This window comes from Leptosomus discolor, chromosome 3, assembly GCF_034619465.1.
Source record: "Leptosomus discolor isolate bLepDis1 chromosome 3, bLepDis1.hap2, whole genome shotgun sequence".
Lineage (NCBI taxonomy): Eukaryota > Metazoa > Chordata > Aves > Leptosomiformes > Leptosomidae > Leptosomus > Leptosomus discolor.
Genome location: NC_141393.1, coordinates 70,541,335 through 70,558,129, shown reverse-complemented (window position 1 = coordinate 70,558,129; position 16,795 = coordinate 70,541,335). Strand labels below are relative to the sequence as shown.

Here is a 16,795-nt window from a genome sequence, read left to right as displayed (position 1 = left end):
TGCTATTTAATTCCCTACCCTTTTGCAGAGAAGCTAGATATAACACCCAGAAAATACTCTCTGCTACTCCGTGCCTGTTTCTGCCACACTTTCCATACTGTCCCTGAAAGTATTTGTAGCAGCTAACCTCAAGAGTCTCAGACCATGGGGTACTTGTGTTGGGCACGGAGGGATGGAAATGTGTTACAGCCCCCCTGGGGACACTTACCTCCCAGCCTCAGCTGCCTGTGCTCCGTCTCGCCGCTGCAGTGTGGAGAGCCCCTCTTGCTCCTGATTTATAGGCGCAGTGCTTTGGCAGAGGCAGGGGAGGCCGGGTGGCTCCCCCCACTCCACAGCAGTTGCACAACCCGGGTTTGCAGTGGGAGGAGTGGCTGGACTTTCCTGCAGTCATGTGGGGAGAGCGGGACAGCCCGGCTGATGATCTCTAAAGGGGATCGAGTGGGTGGGAGAGACCGGAATGGTCCAGATGTGTCCCGCAGCCATTCAAGGAGGACCTGTGCGTACAAGGGTGGCTGCAGCTGTGGGATGTTTTCACTTACATAAAGGTTGCCTTCCAAAAGGGAGCCAAAGTGTCTGATAGACAGCAGGGTTTTGGCAGGACTTTGCACCCAAGGCACCTTTCAAAAAAAAGAGCTGGTTTTTCGGCCACAGCTCACGGAGGCTGTGTCGTGCCATTGACCACATGTACAGCTGCTGCTGGTGAGCAAGAGGCTCCCCATGCAAATTGGGTGACTTTGAAATGGCCCAAAACACCAGCGTACCAAGGTCCTAAGCACAAAGAAAGCAGAAACGTTAGCAGAAATATCAGTGCAGGACATAACACCCATCCAGGTATCTCCCAGTGGAAAATGATCATGGAAATGCAGGGAAGAAGGGTGGCTTTAGACTGGGCTTTTCCCCCAGCTGCTTAATATATTTAGGGGTGACTGGTGACAAAGTATGAAATCTCTGCAAATGAATACAGGTGGACACAGAGGCCATGGAGAGACAGCTGATAGAGGACTGGGTCTCTAGGAAGACCAGTGTTTATAAAAAGTCATAGTGATATTTGTGCCATGGGGGTGATGGCAGATATCTCTCTGAGGCTCTGCAGCGTAAGAGCAGGGGATGCAGTGAGAGCTGCTGGCCTCATCAAGGCATCACCTTGCCGTTGACAAAGGCGCCCCCAGAGCAATGGGCCCAGATTTGACATCAGCTGTTTAAGCAGTTTGAATAACTAGGGAGGCTGCAAGGGAGGGGAAGAAAAACCCATCAGAGGTCTGCAGAACAGAGGGTGGTAAATAAAGCGTCTCCATCCAACAGGGGCGTCTGCTCAGAGCCTGTGTTCAGATCTGCAGGGGCACTAGATGTGCCTGTAGCTGGGAGTTGAAACTAGAAGTGGAAATAAGATGCACGTTGGTAACAAGGAAGGTAACTAACCATAGGACAAGTCTGCTGAGCTTTGTGGTGGATCCAGGCCCTTGAATAAAACGTGTCTGGTTTGTGGAGGGACAGGACTTACCACCCCTGTGCAGACTCACTGCCAGGAGTGCGGCAGCCTGGGCTGCCATTCGTCTGCATCACCCACAAAGAGACATCGGCCTTCTCACGCTTCACTACCCCAAGATCTCCAGCTGTTTCTGCTCCTGGGTTTGCCTCTGGGAGCACATCGAGTTTGGAGCACATCCCCAGTCTGGGGCCGGCTGTGCCAGCCATATTCCAGCACAGCTTGGAGGGCTGAGAGCGATGGGCTTATCAGGGGTGGAGCCTGACAAATCAGGCTTTTTGTTTGAGTTCAGGTTTCAGACCACTGTCAGCAGTGTGAAGAAATATTCAGATTTTGCTCTCCCAGGCCAGTGGGACACGGTTACTGAGGCAAATGGGCAACAAGCCTCGCACATCTTTGATGCTGTTGGGGTTTGCACAGGCTATGTCTCCTAGCTCTCCTTCCCACTGTACTCTTTTTCCAAATGCACAAAACCTTGCACCTGCTTAGATGCTTGCCAGCACTCAGCAAAAAACCTGTAAGTAATCCACAAAGGCACATATTTTGTTCTTTATATGCTCCTGCTTTTCAGCAGGCATCCAAGTGACTTGTAGTTAGAGGCACACTGTGGCAGCTTCCCAGGAGTGGCGTTAGTGCTTTTGAGAGGGCAGTTCAGGGAAGCTTTCTAAAATAATGAGTTATATTTGAATGATGAGCTACTGGCTTAGAAATGGGTCCAGATGCCTTTGCTGCAGCTGCTTACAGCAGTGTGTCTCTGGCCATCCCTGATGGGGAATCCAGTTTGGAGGTGTAGTAAGTGATACTGCATAGGTCTAGGATAGAAACACCTCCAAAGCCTCAGTGCTCTGGCGTTAAAACTCACTTTCCTGTGATGTGCCTCAGGTCTGTGGTGTTCCCCTCCACAAATACCCCTTCGGTGCTCTGGACCAGGTATGCAGATCAAAGTATTAGTGGAGATGGACAAGTTTGACAGGAGGGAGGTAATTATTGTATTATTGTAATACTATGCACATGCAGGCTCAGGGCTGAAAAGCCCTTAGAAAGACACAGGGAAATTCTCGTTGCTTTACTCACCTCTGTTGCAGGCATAGCAGGGGATGGCATCCTGGGATACCTGGGACCCATCTCTCCAGCTTCTCTCCAGGGACAGTCTGTAGAGCAGAGAAGAGAAGAGACTAGAATAGACAACACATCAGTGGGTCTTTATGTGTTCTCAGGGCTGGAAAAAGCCTTTATGGCCTGGCATTCAAGCAGAGCATCCCTTGGTACTTTTGGGTTCCTCCCCCCAAATTTCTGTCATTGCAAAGACAGAGGTCCCTGTTCCCATTTCTGAGCAAGCAGGATCTGCTGCTGCCTCATGGGGAAGGGAAGGTGACCTTGCTGTCATCACCGCACATACAAATTGCTGGGGAAAATGGGCTTTCACCAAGTGATGGGCTGAGGCCAAGTGAGGGCACATAATTTGGGGAACTGTTTTACCACCTTCCCTCTACCCAGCCTGGAACACCAAACAGCTGGGTTTGTCTGTATCCTCACATGCTGGGGCACAAGCCCTGTTCGGTACCAGGGGTGCATCAGTCATGGGGGACTGTGAGGAGAACAAGGAGCAGTAAATAACCGATGGTAGCTCAGGGCAAGAACCAGGAATGGGATGCTGACATGCCTGCCCATTGGTGAGCCCCTTCTGCCCTTCAGGAGCAAAGCTCCCTGGCCCCATGGCGCAAGCCTGGGCTCTGTAACGGGCTTTTTATCCTTAAATTAGAGTGAAGGAAAAACTTAAAATATCAATTTAGACTTACTCAGATGAGAAAGGCACCTTCCGGCATCAGTTTTATCATCTCTGTTTAAAATCACATATTAAGCCAAAGAGGTGCAAATCTATGTACAAACAAGTCTCAGCAGCACCCACTTTGCTGTTTTCTAGGTTCGTGTCAGCAGCTCTTGGCATGTGTCATGGTGAAGGCGGACAAGAAAAAGAAAAGAGTGGAGTTTCTTGGTAAGCCAGTCTCTAAGCAAAGCAGGGTGCTCACCATCAAGTAGCTGCTGCCACCACCACACATACTCAGGAGCTGACAGAATGTAGGGTCTGGGATCATCAGTAAACACTTAATTTTCCCCTCTCCAATATTATCGCTGCCTCCACCTGCTGACCATAAGGATTTAATGGCCATCTCTTTACTGCACACAGAGGAGATGCCGCCCCAAATGTGGCTGTTGCCTCCCACTGCTTCCCGTGAGGCTGTAGGATACAGCGATCCATGAACTGAATGGAGGCTGCAAGCAGCTGCTGGTAGGAAAATGTATTTTCCCCTCCATTTCTTAGACCCTGGATTTTGGCCTTGAAAAAATTACTTACACTTTTGTGTCAAGGCCAAAAGGCAATTTCCTGCTTAAAAAAACCAAAAGACAAAACCTCTACCTCAAGCAGCAGGGGCTGTTTTCCTATTTACATTATTATTCCCAGCACACAGAGGACACTGCCAGTGACAAACAGTGGCAGGACACTTATATTTCTTTTTAATCAGAGCTGACTAATCTTAATATCTTCAACTCTTCCTGAAACCTCTCTTGAGATCACTGTTAAGGAGACCCAAAGCACATGCGGGAGCAGACATGGATTGTAGCAGTTACTATGGGAGACGGATTTGCTTGCTAGACAAGGAGGTGTCTGCGTTGAGGGCACAAGTGGAGGGCTCCAAAATACTTGACAAAGTTTAACCTGATTTAATAATAAGTCACTGTGCTTTCTAGGCGTGTAACCTGTGGAATTTGTCAAGAGAAAGCTGCTGCCCGTATTAAACCTATTGCATTAATAAAGCCTGGAGAAATGCAATTTTTAATTTCTTGGTTATGGAGGTTTTAAAAAGTACATTCAAGAGCTTCCCCAGACAGATGCTCAAAAATCTTCACAAGAACCCTGATGGACACATATGCCCTCACTTGCTCGCCATGTCTTTATATCACGGCTCAAAGCAGATAAACACATATAGTCCCCAAGTGCCGTGGGAGATGCACCCAAATAACAAGCAGCACTAGGAAGGGCTTTAGACCCTCCTCAGCTCTTCTGAGCCAAGCCAAGGGGTCTGTCTCTGTCATTCCACAGTAATAAAACATGGCTACTGAAGAGACTGTCAGAGCAAACAGGAGTTGTAAACAAATAATCATAAGGAAGAGCTGTCTGGAGAGCACATGGTTAAGATATGCACAGCTTGACCAGAAGGCACCTTCCTACCAGCACCATCACCAGATGAACCCATCCTTCAGCCTTAAAGTATTTTAAAAAATTCAATCAGTACACCTGACGCCTTTCTGTAAATAGTGACCAAGCTCCCAGGCCGGGCAGTCTGAATGCTTTCAATTTCTGCTACCTCTCTGAGAGCATCTCCAGCAGAGGTGTGCCTGTGACTGACATTCCTGTCCCCCAGTAGGGGCACACAGCGGCACTTGTGATTCAGGCAGAGATGTGCTCCTGCAACACCCCAGCCTCCCACCTAGGAGCACTTTTGTGCATTTATTCCCAGTAATTAGTTTTTTTAAGAGGACAAAAACTCCAACACTGGGCAAGGCACTACTCTCAGACAATTCAGAAGTACTTTGCTGAGAAGCCAGCACAGGCACCGTGGAGCTGCATTATCTCACATCAGCTGACAGATCTTTCACCTCCAATAGCTTCTCCAGACGTAGGAGACAGGAGAACATCTAACCTATCTTGTCCTCCAAAAGCAGGTCTAACAGACCTTTACCACGTTGTTTTCTTCACTTGTTTTAAAAACCTCTCATGATGGAGACTCCAGCACTTCCCACACAACTTCACACTTGCTTTTGGAGTGGCCGTCAACTTTTTTTCTTATCTTCACAGTAGAGACAAGCTGTTAGCAGACATTTAGAGATCATTGAGGAGATTTTGCAGAACCACCTCTCCATCACTTCAAATAGGAACTTTCCAGATTAAATTGGTAGAGGATGTCTGACTGGCTCATGCCTTGCTAATTGGTCTGAGAAGCTGCTGAGCACTCACAAGTGGTCCCGGGGCCTTGGGGCTGCTCAGCACCACTGAAGGTTAGTTCCACTGCCTGGAATTTCCTATTTATATTCTGGAAATTCTTTTTTTTTTTGATGAGGAAATTGGATTATTTCTCAGAGAGCCTCACCCAGCTGATGAGATTAGAGTTGGGAGATGTTGGACCACCATGGCCAAGGCAGCCAGACTGCAAATACGCAAATGGCCTGATGGCACGAGAGGGTGGTAGCAGGAGGAGAAACAGCAGCACAGAGAGGTGCAGCAAGGAGACATAATCCTGCTGGGGGAGCTTGTGATCCCCTTTTGTCCCCTCTGACTGGAAGGAAGGGTGGAAAGAAAAGAGCCTGGGACCTCCAGTTTAATCCATACAACATAGATCTGGGAACAGGAGCGGTGACATGTGGAATAACCTGGCAATAGCTTTCCCTAACGAGTGTCTTGATCTGAATCAGACCTGGGAAAGGCAAATCCTTACACCAGCCACCACATAGCTGTCTTTTCTGAAGCAGTACTGGCACTCCAGTGCTTCCTCCTGAAGCCCAGTCCTCACCCTTGCCAGACTCCCATGGTTTTGTTCAGGTTGTAAAATATGTAATCAGTTCCACAATGCAACAATAACAAAACCTTTTTTGTCTGGAAGGATTAGTGACCAGAGGGTAAAAAATCAGTTGGTCAGGACTGGAGACAGGACTTCTCTCCAAAAGATCTTCTCCCTGTCTTCCCAGGGATCAACTTCTCTGTCCGCTGCACTCAGAGATGCCTGTAATGTGGGACTGGGCCATAGCCCTTATGGTGAAACCATCTGCTTGTAACATGTCAATCACAAAACACAAAAAAATTCATGATAGCAAATGCATAATAAAAATATTTTTCCTCTTATCTAAAAAGAAAGTGCATCCCAAAGTGATGTTGGTCTGCAGGACACAAACCCCAGCATTTTCATGCTCCATGTTTCACAATAATTCTGATGATCACCACTGTGTTTGTTTTCCCAAAGATGTTTTGAGAGATCACAGCATTGCAAAACAGAGCATCAACTCTAGGACGTGACCTTAGTGTGTACAGGAAGACACCTCTGGGACTGCCTGCCTGGCAGGGACAATCCCCTCTGCTCTGGAGGGGAGCACCTTCCCCTTGGCCTCTGGGAGAGACCTACCACCATGTCCAACCCCAAATTCCCCAGACCAAATGTCAAAATGATCTTCCCTTCACATCCCTCAGAGGTCCTGTGGAAATACTGGCCCTTGAACGTCTCAATATCTGCAAGGAGAAGAGATGGGAGGAATGTCCAGGGCTCCAGGAGCTTTGAACTGCAATATTCAGCAAAACTTTGGGTACAACCTAAAATCCCAGGTTGCTGGGACCCAGACTTTGGTGGTCATGACATGGCTGATTGATTATATATAAATTGGGTCAGGAGACAGAGAAAAGGTGAGTGAAGCCAGGGCTGAGCTCAGGACCATTGCTTGCTTCAGGACCACTGCATTACAGAGTAGCCTTTGCCCAAGCTCAGACGGTTCACAAGGAACACATCCATCCTTGAAAAAGAAAGTAAAAAAAGATATTACTTTGGTGAAGTGAATGAATGCAGTAAATGTAAGTTTTCAGAAAAACATGTAAATGGCCTGTAAAAACTATTGAAACATTGTCTTGCTGCTGCTGAGACAGCAGAAATGAGAGCCTCTCTTTGCTAAGTATTGCAAAAGAGCCACCTAATTTTTTGGCAGATGTTTAAAGATGGCTAGAGAAGGCGAGTTGGGAACATGTGCTCCTCCCCAACAACTCACCTGCAAAACGCAGCGTCACATGGTGATGGGACCAGCTCAGAAACACACTACTCTCCACTGTCCTCCTCTACCCAGATGAAGACCCCAAGATCAGAAACCATCTCCCAGCACCCTGTTTCCCAGTGCCACACATAAGACTTGCACAGCACTGCTGCTGCAAGGTGGCAGGGATGTGCACAGAAAACAGCTTGGATTACAAACAGCCTTTTTGCAGTAAACCCAGGTGGTTCTGCCTGCCCTGCCCACCAGATGGGACTTTGCTGCCATCTCCAACAATGGGCTGAGGCAAGGGTTTAGCTGGTGAGAAAGCAGGGAAGCAGCTACAGTGGTCTCTTTTTGCAGCTGCCCTTCAAGACAGGTGGACTTTTCTGAAGAAGTGTATGAGCAGCATAGTAACCCATCTGGGGACCATGGGTCTGCATCGGCTGCCTCCTGCACTGGCTCCCAATAACAGCTGCACAGTCTCCAGGAATGTCGGTTCTGGGCTTTACCAATGAAACCAGAAACACAAGGACAAACAGCTGCAATATATTTTCAAAGGTCCAAGTCTCGTTTTGTGAGGTATGAGGGAGGAATCATCCAATAGTGGTGAATCACACATCTTGTACCATGTGGCATTTGTGTCAACAGCCAAATACAGCTGCTGTAGCCCTACTGTAGCCCCGTGGTGTTGGACACAGCATCAAGGTGTTGGAAGGGGACGGTGCTGGCTGAGCATTTGGGATGTTCCCCTGCTTTTTCCCAGACCGTGCAGGACAGTATCTTTCCAGATTCATAGTGAATCTCCATTTGCTTCCAGCCAAAGACAGGATGAAGGATTTGGGTTCAGCCCCTCCAGCAGGGCTTAGGCTGGGTCCCAGGCACCAGCAGCCCTGGCTGGCTGCGGACAGGCCAGATGCCTCCCTGGCTTCCCACCTTACAGCTGCTTGGCTGGTATTGTTCTGGAAATAACTTTCCCATCTAGTACATATGCAGCTTGTTAACCCTGTTGTTAGACATGTGCCTCTACCAGCACTCTATAAACAGCTTTTACCTTGGATGGACTCCAGTAGGACATATGGATGTGTATGGCAACCGACACCAACCGTCACAGCACCAAAAATAGCCAGTTCCTCCTTCCCATTAGTTTTGGTGGCAATAACTCACTGGCAGGTGGTTGAAAAGTCCTGGCATTTGTTTTTTTTATCCTGTAGTCTGAAAGGAAACCATAGCAAATGCATCAATACATGGATGCCCATATGATGCCAATGTGGAACAGGCAGAGCTGGGTGTTCCGTTGCGTTTCACATCCTCACTCGCCTTAAAATAGCCAAGCCAGCTGTGAGTAATGGGTCATCTCGGGACCTCCTGGCTTGACCCACTTGAATTGGTGGGAGATTTCTGGAAAACAAGCATTTAGCGACTCGCACAGGACAGAGATCCTGACCCTGGTAGCGTGGTTTGTGGGGAGCAGGCACTCCCTGGCAACAATGCTGTTGCCTCCTGTCATTTAAACAAGGTCTGGGCCATGGGAGGTAGGCTGGGCTGGCAAACTGGTCCTTGCTAGGTAGAACACTTGCTCCAGCAAAGCAAAAATAGTTGTTATTGTGTTTGGTCTACAGGTCACTGTGTAGGTTCACTTGATCTTCACCCAGCAGCTGGCCTTAGTGTTGGCATTCCCAAGGTCTCCAGCAGCAGTAATGTCATGAAATGCTGACTAGAATTCTGGCTTTTTGGATTCATCTGGTAATGGGTGGAAGTATCATGGGTGGTTACTGCTTCTGCACATGTAAAATAATTAACTGTTTGAATAGCAGAAGAAAGTGGAAGCTGGTGTAAAAGGAAACATGGGACACATCTCTGCACTGTAAGGGACTGCCCCCACTGTGCCCTCGTTTGGAGAGTTGCTGTTGGGTTTGGGGTTTTGGCCTTAGCGGGGTTTGCATACATGGGAACTGCTGCAGAACAGATGAACTGAAAAACAGCAGCCCTGGATAGCTTCCCTGTAATCCTCTGGCCAGCAGCAACACCCTGTAATCTGCCCAGGGAAAAGCAGCACAGCCAGCGTGCTCTCAGCAGCACGGGACACAAGTTATCACTTCACATCTGATAACAATGAGGTCATTCAACATTTTTCAGATGTAAGCCAGCCCCAGAGAGCCCTTATGACATCCATCTATTGACCACACCTGGGGAAGGGGGGGGGTCGGTCCTACCAGCACCCCACAAACCCTCTTCATTCATTCACTGACACCATCTCTGCTCAGTCTGTTGGCACTCCAACACCTCCCCAGTGCATCCTACAGCTCCCAGTACCGACAGCTGCCTGTTATTACCGCTGCCCTTTCTTTCACCTGACATGGTATTTTGGCTTCCAAAAGGCCAGAGCTCCCAGCCCCCGTGGTGTTTGACATGGGTCCTCCCGGCACCCCACAAGTTGAGCATAAGGTAAGCAGCAACATCCCCCAACACTGTGGTCTGTGTCCTAGCTGCTTAACAAGGCTGCCATTGCCAGCTAGAAAGAAAATCACAACAATACACAATACACAACTTGTTAGTTGCAAAAGAACTTAAAAAACTGGCCAGATGATGCCACTATATTTTTATTTGTGTTTGAGATAAACACACTTTTGAGTTGGACTGCAGTCATAGGAAGGGATTGCTCGGTACTCCTGCATCCTTCTCCATCCCCCTGGGATCCACTAGCAGTAAAGGGTGGCAAGGAGTAGGAGGAGCAGAAGGAAGAACACCCCCAGCACAGCCAGGCAGGGGAAGGTGGTGGGGGCGGCAGGGGTGACACGTGTCTGTGTGGCACGCAGTGTTCGGTCCCACTGGGTGAGAATGGCCTTTCTGGCCCCGCTCCACTTCCCTGAGCCCGTCAGCCGAAACTGGTATGGGCTGCAGGGACCGAAGAAGACCTCCAGGGCCAGCCGTGGGTCTGTCAGCAGGAGCTTCAGCACATTTGGCTTCACACCAATGGCCGAGGCCAGCTCATCCATGTAGGTGATATAATCTGTCTGCAGCGTGGTGCTGTTCCCATACCTTCAGAGGAGGAAAAGAAGGGCTGATTTAGGTTTTTCCTTTTTTGTTGGTTTTGTTTTGTTTTGTTTTATTAAGCACAGTGAAGGCAGAGTCTGTCCCCTGGTCTCCCCTGCCAAAGCTGGGGAGCAGAGCAGGCTGGGAGGCACAGCTTCAGGGGATGTGCATCATTGCTGCTCTAAGTGGAGGAATCTGGCTCACAAGAAAACATTGCATTTTGAAACTTCCTACAATGCAACAGTTTCTAGAAACAAAAGAAAACATTGCTTGGGCCAGGTTTAGCTTTCACTGGTTATATTAATATTTTTTAAAGTATTGCTTCACTATAATACCAGCTACACTCAGACGGGGGGAAAGCAAAGCACTTCTGTAGACTTTATGAAACAAAAAAGTGTCACTTTTAAGAGTAATGATGGAAATGTTCTGTATCTGCTGTGGCCTCACCCTGGTTGTCTGTGAACAAAAAAATGCCTTTTCAGCCTGATAATGCTCAGTGATGGCAAACAAGCATTATTCAAACAGGAAATCTTTCCATCACGAATTTTCCACCCAAACTTGCCCGATTCAGGCCTCCACAGTCCCTGTAACAAGCCCACTTGGGGCCGAGACAATGGCAGGGCTCTTCTGCCAGCACAGGGATTACCATGAGCTGCACTTACCACTTGAGCTTCTTCCCCATCTTCTCATCAATGTCATCCATCATCTCACTGACTGAGGGGAGCGCGCACTGTCCTGGAAAGAGCGGGAAGAGCATCAGCAAAGGGAAGCGATGCCTAGGAGATCCCTCCTGCAGCAGATGGTGTATTTCCAGGGATCAGCTGAGCCCTTGGGTGCCTCTCTTCCCTTTGGTGTCAAGAACCAGGCTTGGGGTCAAGCTTGGGTGTTGAGGATGTGACAATGCTGGCTCCCCTGTCCTTAAGGGTGCGTAGTGATGCCCAAAGGGCTCTTCAGGCCCACCACAAGGACTTCATTGATATCTGCAGTGGGCTGAAAAGTAACCTGCTCACATGGTGAAAAGAACCCCATTACATGGGGAACCCATCATTAGCATTTCTGGCCAAACTGCAGAACTCGTCACTCAGGCACTGCCCTGATTTTCAGTTTAAGCATGCCCATTGCTGCTGGGAAATGCTGCTTCCCATTAACAGAAAATAGACCTTCACCCAGCACACATCCATCCACCTACCCTGAAACACCTTGACTGCCCAGCGGCACTGGAGGTCCGCTGTTGGGATGATGGGTCCGAGGGACTGGACCAGGCCAATGACTGCCATAGTTGGCTTCTCAAGCAGAGGAGGGAGGATGCCTTTGTAGAGGGTGACCTGATTGTCCCTGCTTTTGATGATGGAATCATCCTCCATGAAAGGGTAGGAGTAACTGTAACCAGTTGCGAAGACTACCGCATCGACGTCGTCCTGCACAGTCCCATCTTGGAACAAGACGGATGTTTCTCTAAACTCCTTTACATTAGGCTTGATTACCACCACGCCGCAGGCAATGCGGCTTGGGAGGTCATCATTGAACACAGGTTCCTTGCGGGAAGTTCTGCAAGGGCAAAGGTGGTGGGGCTGTCACAGAGGTGGCTTCTGCTGCCGGCCCAGGATAGGCACCCCGTCCAGAACCAGCACCCCTGGCAGGTGTGGGGCTGGATGGCCCTGTGTGTACCTGTCCAGCGGCATAAGGCCAAAGTTCTCGTGCTTGAAGAAATGGTTCATGCCTCTCACGTACAGCCAGTCGCTGAGTGCCCTAGGGAGGATGTTCCCCAGCCAGGTCTGGAAACGAGTGATGACCAGCATGTCCCAGGGGTAGCCGTTGTCCCAGACGCGGCTCATCACCCAGGACCCACTTCGGGAGCTCAGGTAGACCTGGGGGAACACCCAGGTAGGGGTGAGCTGCCCCTGTGTGAGCTGCAAGCCCCTGGGGCTGTCTCATGGAGGCGGTGGCACATGCTCAAGCAGATGGGGACACACACCCCCCCACCCCCACCCACCCCGGCCCTTCCCCAGTGGCTCTGGTGTAGGTCCCCATACCTGTGACGCCACGGTGCTGAGCTCCACAGCAATGTCACAGCCAGAGTTGCCCAAGCCTATCACCAGCACCTTCTTCCCTCTGAACTTGTCCGGCTCCTTGTACTCTCGGCTGTGGAAGTAGCAGCCTTTAAACTTCTGTATTCCTGGGGAGAAGAACAGAAAGGGTCATAATTCACCCCAGGAATGAAAAGGAGAGGTTGTGCTGGCCTTGGGATCTCCCCTTCCTGCAGACACTGCTGGGGCATCTGTCTGGGCATTTTTCCCACAGTAGCAGGCATCTCCTGGGATGCTGCAAACCTATAGTTGGATGAGATCTGTCTCTAGCTTCATTCCGTATTTAAACAGAAAGAGCGTGCAAGCACAAGATACCTTGGCATGGTATTTCCGCACCCCAAAAGAGTACTACTGCAACCCCAACATTGCCCCAAGGTGCCTGGACAGCCACACTCCATCCCCTCGGTGTGGCTTTACACCCTTGTGGTGGTGAGCGACAGAGAAGCAGTTTTCATTTTTGAAAGAGAAGATGGCAAAGGACCCCAGGAGAGTTTTCCTGACCGGCCAGTGCCTTGAGCCCATGTCCTCCAAAGAGACCCCTAGCACCAAGTATTTCTTGCCAGAGAGAAAGTTTTTCCCAATAACGTGCCTGTACACAGAGAGGCAAAGGCTGTCAGGTAACGCGCATGAAGTTTTTACTAGAAATCATAGGAAAATGCCTAAAAAAAGTGTTTTACAAAATCCTTTTATGAAAAACCTATTAAAGGAAACAGCCTGAAATAACTTTTTTTTCTGGGAAAGATTAACATTGTATCTGCTTTGATATAGTTTGGATACTGAATCTTTTTTTCTTAAAAAAGTATTTCTTGAACAGACCCCCATCCCCAAAAATATTGCTCTCCTTTTAATGCTGAAAAGGTAATTTTTTCAGGGAAGAACATTGTGATGGAAGGTATTTGCCTAGCTACGTCCCAGTGGATGAATTCCACACACACTGCTTACCTGGGAAGTCAGCAAGGGGGAGGTTTGGGTAGACGTGATGCCCAGAGCAAACCATAACAGCATCAAAAACCGCCGTCTCTTCCTTCCCGTCTTTCTGAGTCACCACCTCCCATTGCCCCGTGACAGAAAAGTCGGGGCGTTTTTTAACCGTGGTGACCAGGGTCTAACAAAACCAAGAAAGAGATCAGTGGGTGTCCACGGAGCAGACCGAGAGGTTTAGGGAGTCTGTGGGATTCAGCTCCCAGGGAGCCCAGGGGATGTTTGCCCCTGTGATTTTGTGCTGGCAGCTCTGAGGAGTGCACAGAAAAAGGAGCTGATGGCACTTGTTTTAACAAAACCAGAAGGGTTTTTTTCCCCCCCAGAATATTTTCTCCCAGGATTTTCCCTGCGGCAGAGAGATCCGGGCACAGAGGCAATGCCCCTCCTGCCCAGGTCCCCCCCCCTGCTACTCAGTGCCCCTCTCTGCTCCAGGCTTCTTACCTTGAACCGTATATGCCGGAGCAGGTTGAAGTGCTCGGCGTACTTGCAGATGTAGTGCTGGAGCCTGGCGTTGTGCATGTAGTTGGGGTGGTCATCGGGGAAGGGGAAGTCAGAGTAACACATCATCTCTTTGCAGGAGTTGGTGAAGACGGTGCGGTAGATGCTGGCTCTGCCTTCCTCTGCCTGGTCCTGGAGGGAAAGGAGCATGGATGTGTTCCATTAGGGGGCTGTGACCCCTGCCTGTCCAGGAGCCCTGCACAAGCTCCTCCAAATACCATTACCCCCTGGCCTTCACCTCCAGGCTGGAGCCAGGGAAGAATGGCGAAGGTGTCAAGCGCAATAACCAAATAACCCCCTATGAGCACCAAAGTGTCCCAGCAGGACAGGAGGAGGGTTCGCATTGACCAAGGTACATGTAACCGGCTGCTAAATGCATCCACCAGGGAAAGTGGAAACCTGAGGGAAAGGGAGCACTGCGGAAGGACCATGCCAGAGCCTTTCCCCTGCTTATGCAGAAAGCCTCAAGGAGGTCAGGTGAGACACAGATACACTTGTGCACATGGACATCTGGAAAATATCACAGGAGACAAGTAACTTGGGACCTCCCAGTGCCCAGCTTCCTCCTGGTCTGTCTGTGAAGCTTCCAAAATCCCAGGGCATACCTGGACGTGACTTCTTTGTGCGCGCAGTCTTGGCAGCTGCACAGGCACAGGCAGAAACCTGTCTGGGTGCGTTTGCTATGGTGCAGCGGCTCAGCTGCCTGTGCTTTACGCAACTGTGGGGCAGCTCTGGCTAGGGACACAGATGGACACTTGTGCCTACCACTAGCAATGCCTGTGCCAGCTGGCTAGTGTCCCACAGACATCTACAAGATCAGGACATGCGAGATCTGCCAAAATCCCCAAGACCACTATGCATGCAGCAGAGCCTGAGCTGGCCTGGTCCAGTTCTGCCCAAAATGGCCAGCCTCACACATCACCCTGTTCCCCTCAGAGGGGCACCTGCTACGTCTGCTGACATGTGGCACTTAACAGCACAACACACAGGTAATGCATTTTCCTTTCCTGATGGCTTTGATGCCAGGACAGAGCTGGAAAAAATGCAATGAGGTTTCTGCACTGGAAAATTTATATTTGAGTTGGCCAAATGATTACCAACTTCCAATAAAATAAAAAATGCAAGCAGATAAGGAGCTGAAGTGGTTTTTACTTTTCCTCTTGACAGTGATATTCTGTTCTGAAATTCTCCATTATAGATATCAAAAAACTATTGCCAAACTTTCTGAAGGAATTTGCTGGAGCCCTCCCCAGAAAAGACAGAAAACATCTGGTCCATGTTTTTGGGATGAACCTAATGTTTCAGATCACCCAAAACAAGTTTTCTGCCCTCCCCCTTTGCCCCAGGGTTTAACTCATGTAGGCTCAATTCCTCTCCTTAATGGCACCCTAAGCTGCTCCTGCAACTGCAATCACACCCCAAACTGTCCCCTCAGCCCCAGCCTGTTGGCGGGGGGCACCTGGCACGAGATAGCTCTGGCTCGAACCCTCTAATTGTTTATTCAGAGAAGTTAGCAGCTCCCTCCATCATCAAAAGAGAGGAGTTGGCAGTTCAGAGGGGACTTGGCTCAGCAAGCCAAGGGACAGCCAGGCTGTCCCCAGGATAAGGGAGAGGACTCGGGGATCTGTACTGAACAGCAAAGCACTCCCACATGCAGACATAGGAGCAGAGCAAGCGGGTGCAGGCACACAGGGTGCAACTGGATGTAGCCTCCTAGCCCCAAGGACACAGGTTCACCCAGCCAGCTCTGAAACTAGGCAGCCAAAGCCACTCACCGTGTAGCGCCAGAGACCTCCAACGTCCTCGCTCTGCTCGAAGCAGGTGGGCTCCAGCCCCTCTTCCAGGCAGCACTTGGTGGCTGCCAGCCCACTGACGCCTGCACCCACCACTGCCACGCGCCGCACCATGCCGTCCTGCCTGCGGGGGAACGGGGCTGTGGTGGAGCAGAGACTGGCCAGGCACAATCGCCCAGGTGGGTCTGCGGCCCCCAGGAATGCCCTGTGCGATCAGGGCACCTCCTCTCCAGCAGAACTCCCCCAGCTCTTTGAATAACCCAGGGGAATTTCTTACTGATCCTTGCTCACCTGCTTTCCACACAGCCCCCAGGTACGTGTGTAAGAGTTTTGGGCAGGGTGGAAGAGCTGTGCCCAGTTGCAGGGGTTCTCTCGCAGAGGGGAGTGTTGGCTTGGGAGGAGCTCCCCTGAAAGAGCAAAGCTCTTTCATGCAGCATTGCACAGGAGGCAGGGCCAATGCCATAAGGTCATTTCAATGAGTGACTTGCACTGTTTGGCCTTTAGCAAGCCTCGATCCATGACATGAGGAGGAGCTGTGGGCCCAGAGCTCCTAAATCAGGAGATACAGTAATTTCAGTCCAACACTTTAAGATAGAGCCCAGGTTCACTGAGCGGCACCAGCCATCTCTGGCCACTAGGACTAGCACTAGCGTGCACACACACACACACACCTCTCCAAAATGGCACTGCAATGTCTGTGTCACCAAGAACAGCAGGTAGGACCAGGCTGCCCACCCTCATCCCATCCTTCCACCCATGCACTGCAGCTATTACCCTGCAAGTAGGACAGCTGGCAGTGCCACCCCAAGAACAAGGCACCCTGGCATCAGGCAGGTTCCTGTTCAAAGCATCTGACTGCTTTACCCCCTCCTAATAAATGGGACAAGTAGGTTCCTGAGGATATCTGCAGGGAAGGACAAAGTGCAGAGGAGTTGGCTTGCCAATCCCAATCCATCTCTGCACTCTTCATCCAAGTCTCATTTTGTGAGTTTATCCAGGAGAGATTTAGATTGGATATTAGGAAAAATTTCTTCACTGAAAGAGTGGTTCGGCATTGGAACAGGCTGCCCAGGGAGGTGATGGAGTCACCATCCCTGGAGGTGTTCAAAAAACATGTAGATGTGGTG

The 16,795-nt window shown here is 50.0% G+C and overlaps 1 protein-coding gene across 1 annotated transcript; it reads right to left on the bottom strand.

Moving 5' to 3' along the window:
- Positions 1-9,975: 9,975 nt before the first annotated feature.
- Positions 9,976-15,782, bottom strand: LOC104352767 (flavin-containing monooxygenase 3). Its single transcript, XM_009959182.1, has 8 exons — positions 15,651-15,782; positions 13,819-14,007; positions 13,339-13,501; positions 12,343-12,485; positions 11,978-12,177; positions 11,499-11,857; positions 10,972-11,044; positions 9,976-10,315 (listed from the first exon to the last, which is right to left on the bottom strand). Exons 1-8 carry the CDS (start codon positions 15,780-15,782, stop codon positions 9,976-9,978), a joined length of 1,599 nt encoding a protein of 532 aa, XP_009957484.1.
- Positions 15,783-16,795: the final 1,013 nt, after the last annotated feature.

Excerpts from the sequence above, each read along its gene's own strand:
- LOC104352767 (XM_009959182.1), bottom strand. The coding sequence starts at position 15,782 with ATGGTGCGGCGCGTGGCAGTGGTGGGTGCAGGCGTCAGTGGGCTGGCA. Across the intron at positions 11,858-11,977 it reads GGCCTTATGCCGCTGGACAG|AACTTCCCGCAAGGAACCTG; the intron begins GTACACACAGGG and ends TTGCCCTTGCAG. Across the intron at positions 10,316-10,971 it reads ATGGGGAAGAAGCTCAAGTG|GTATGGGAACAGCACCACGC; the intron begins GTAAGTGCAGCT and ends CCTCCTCTGAAG.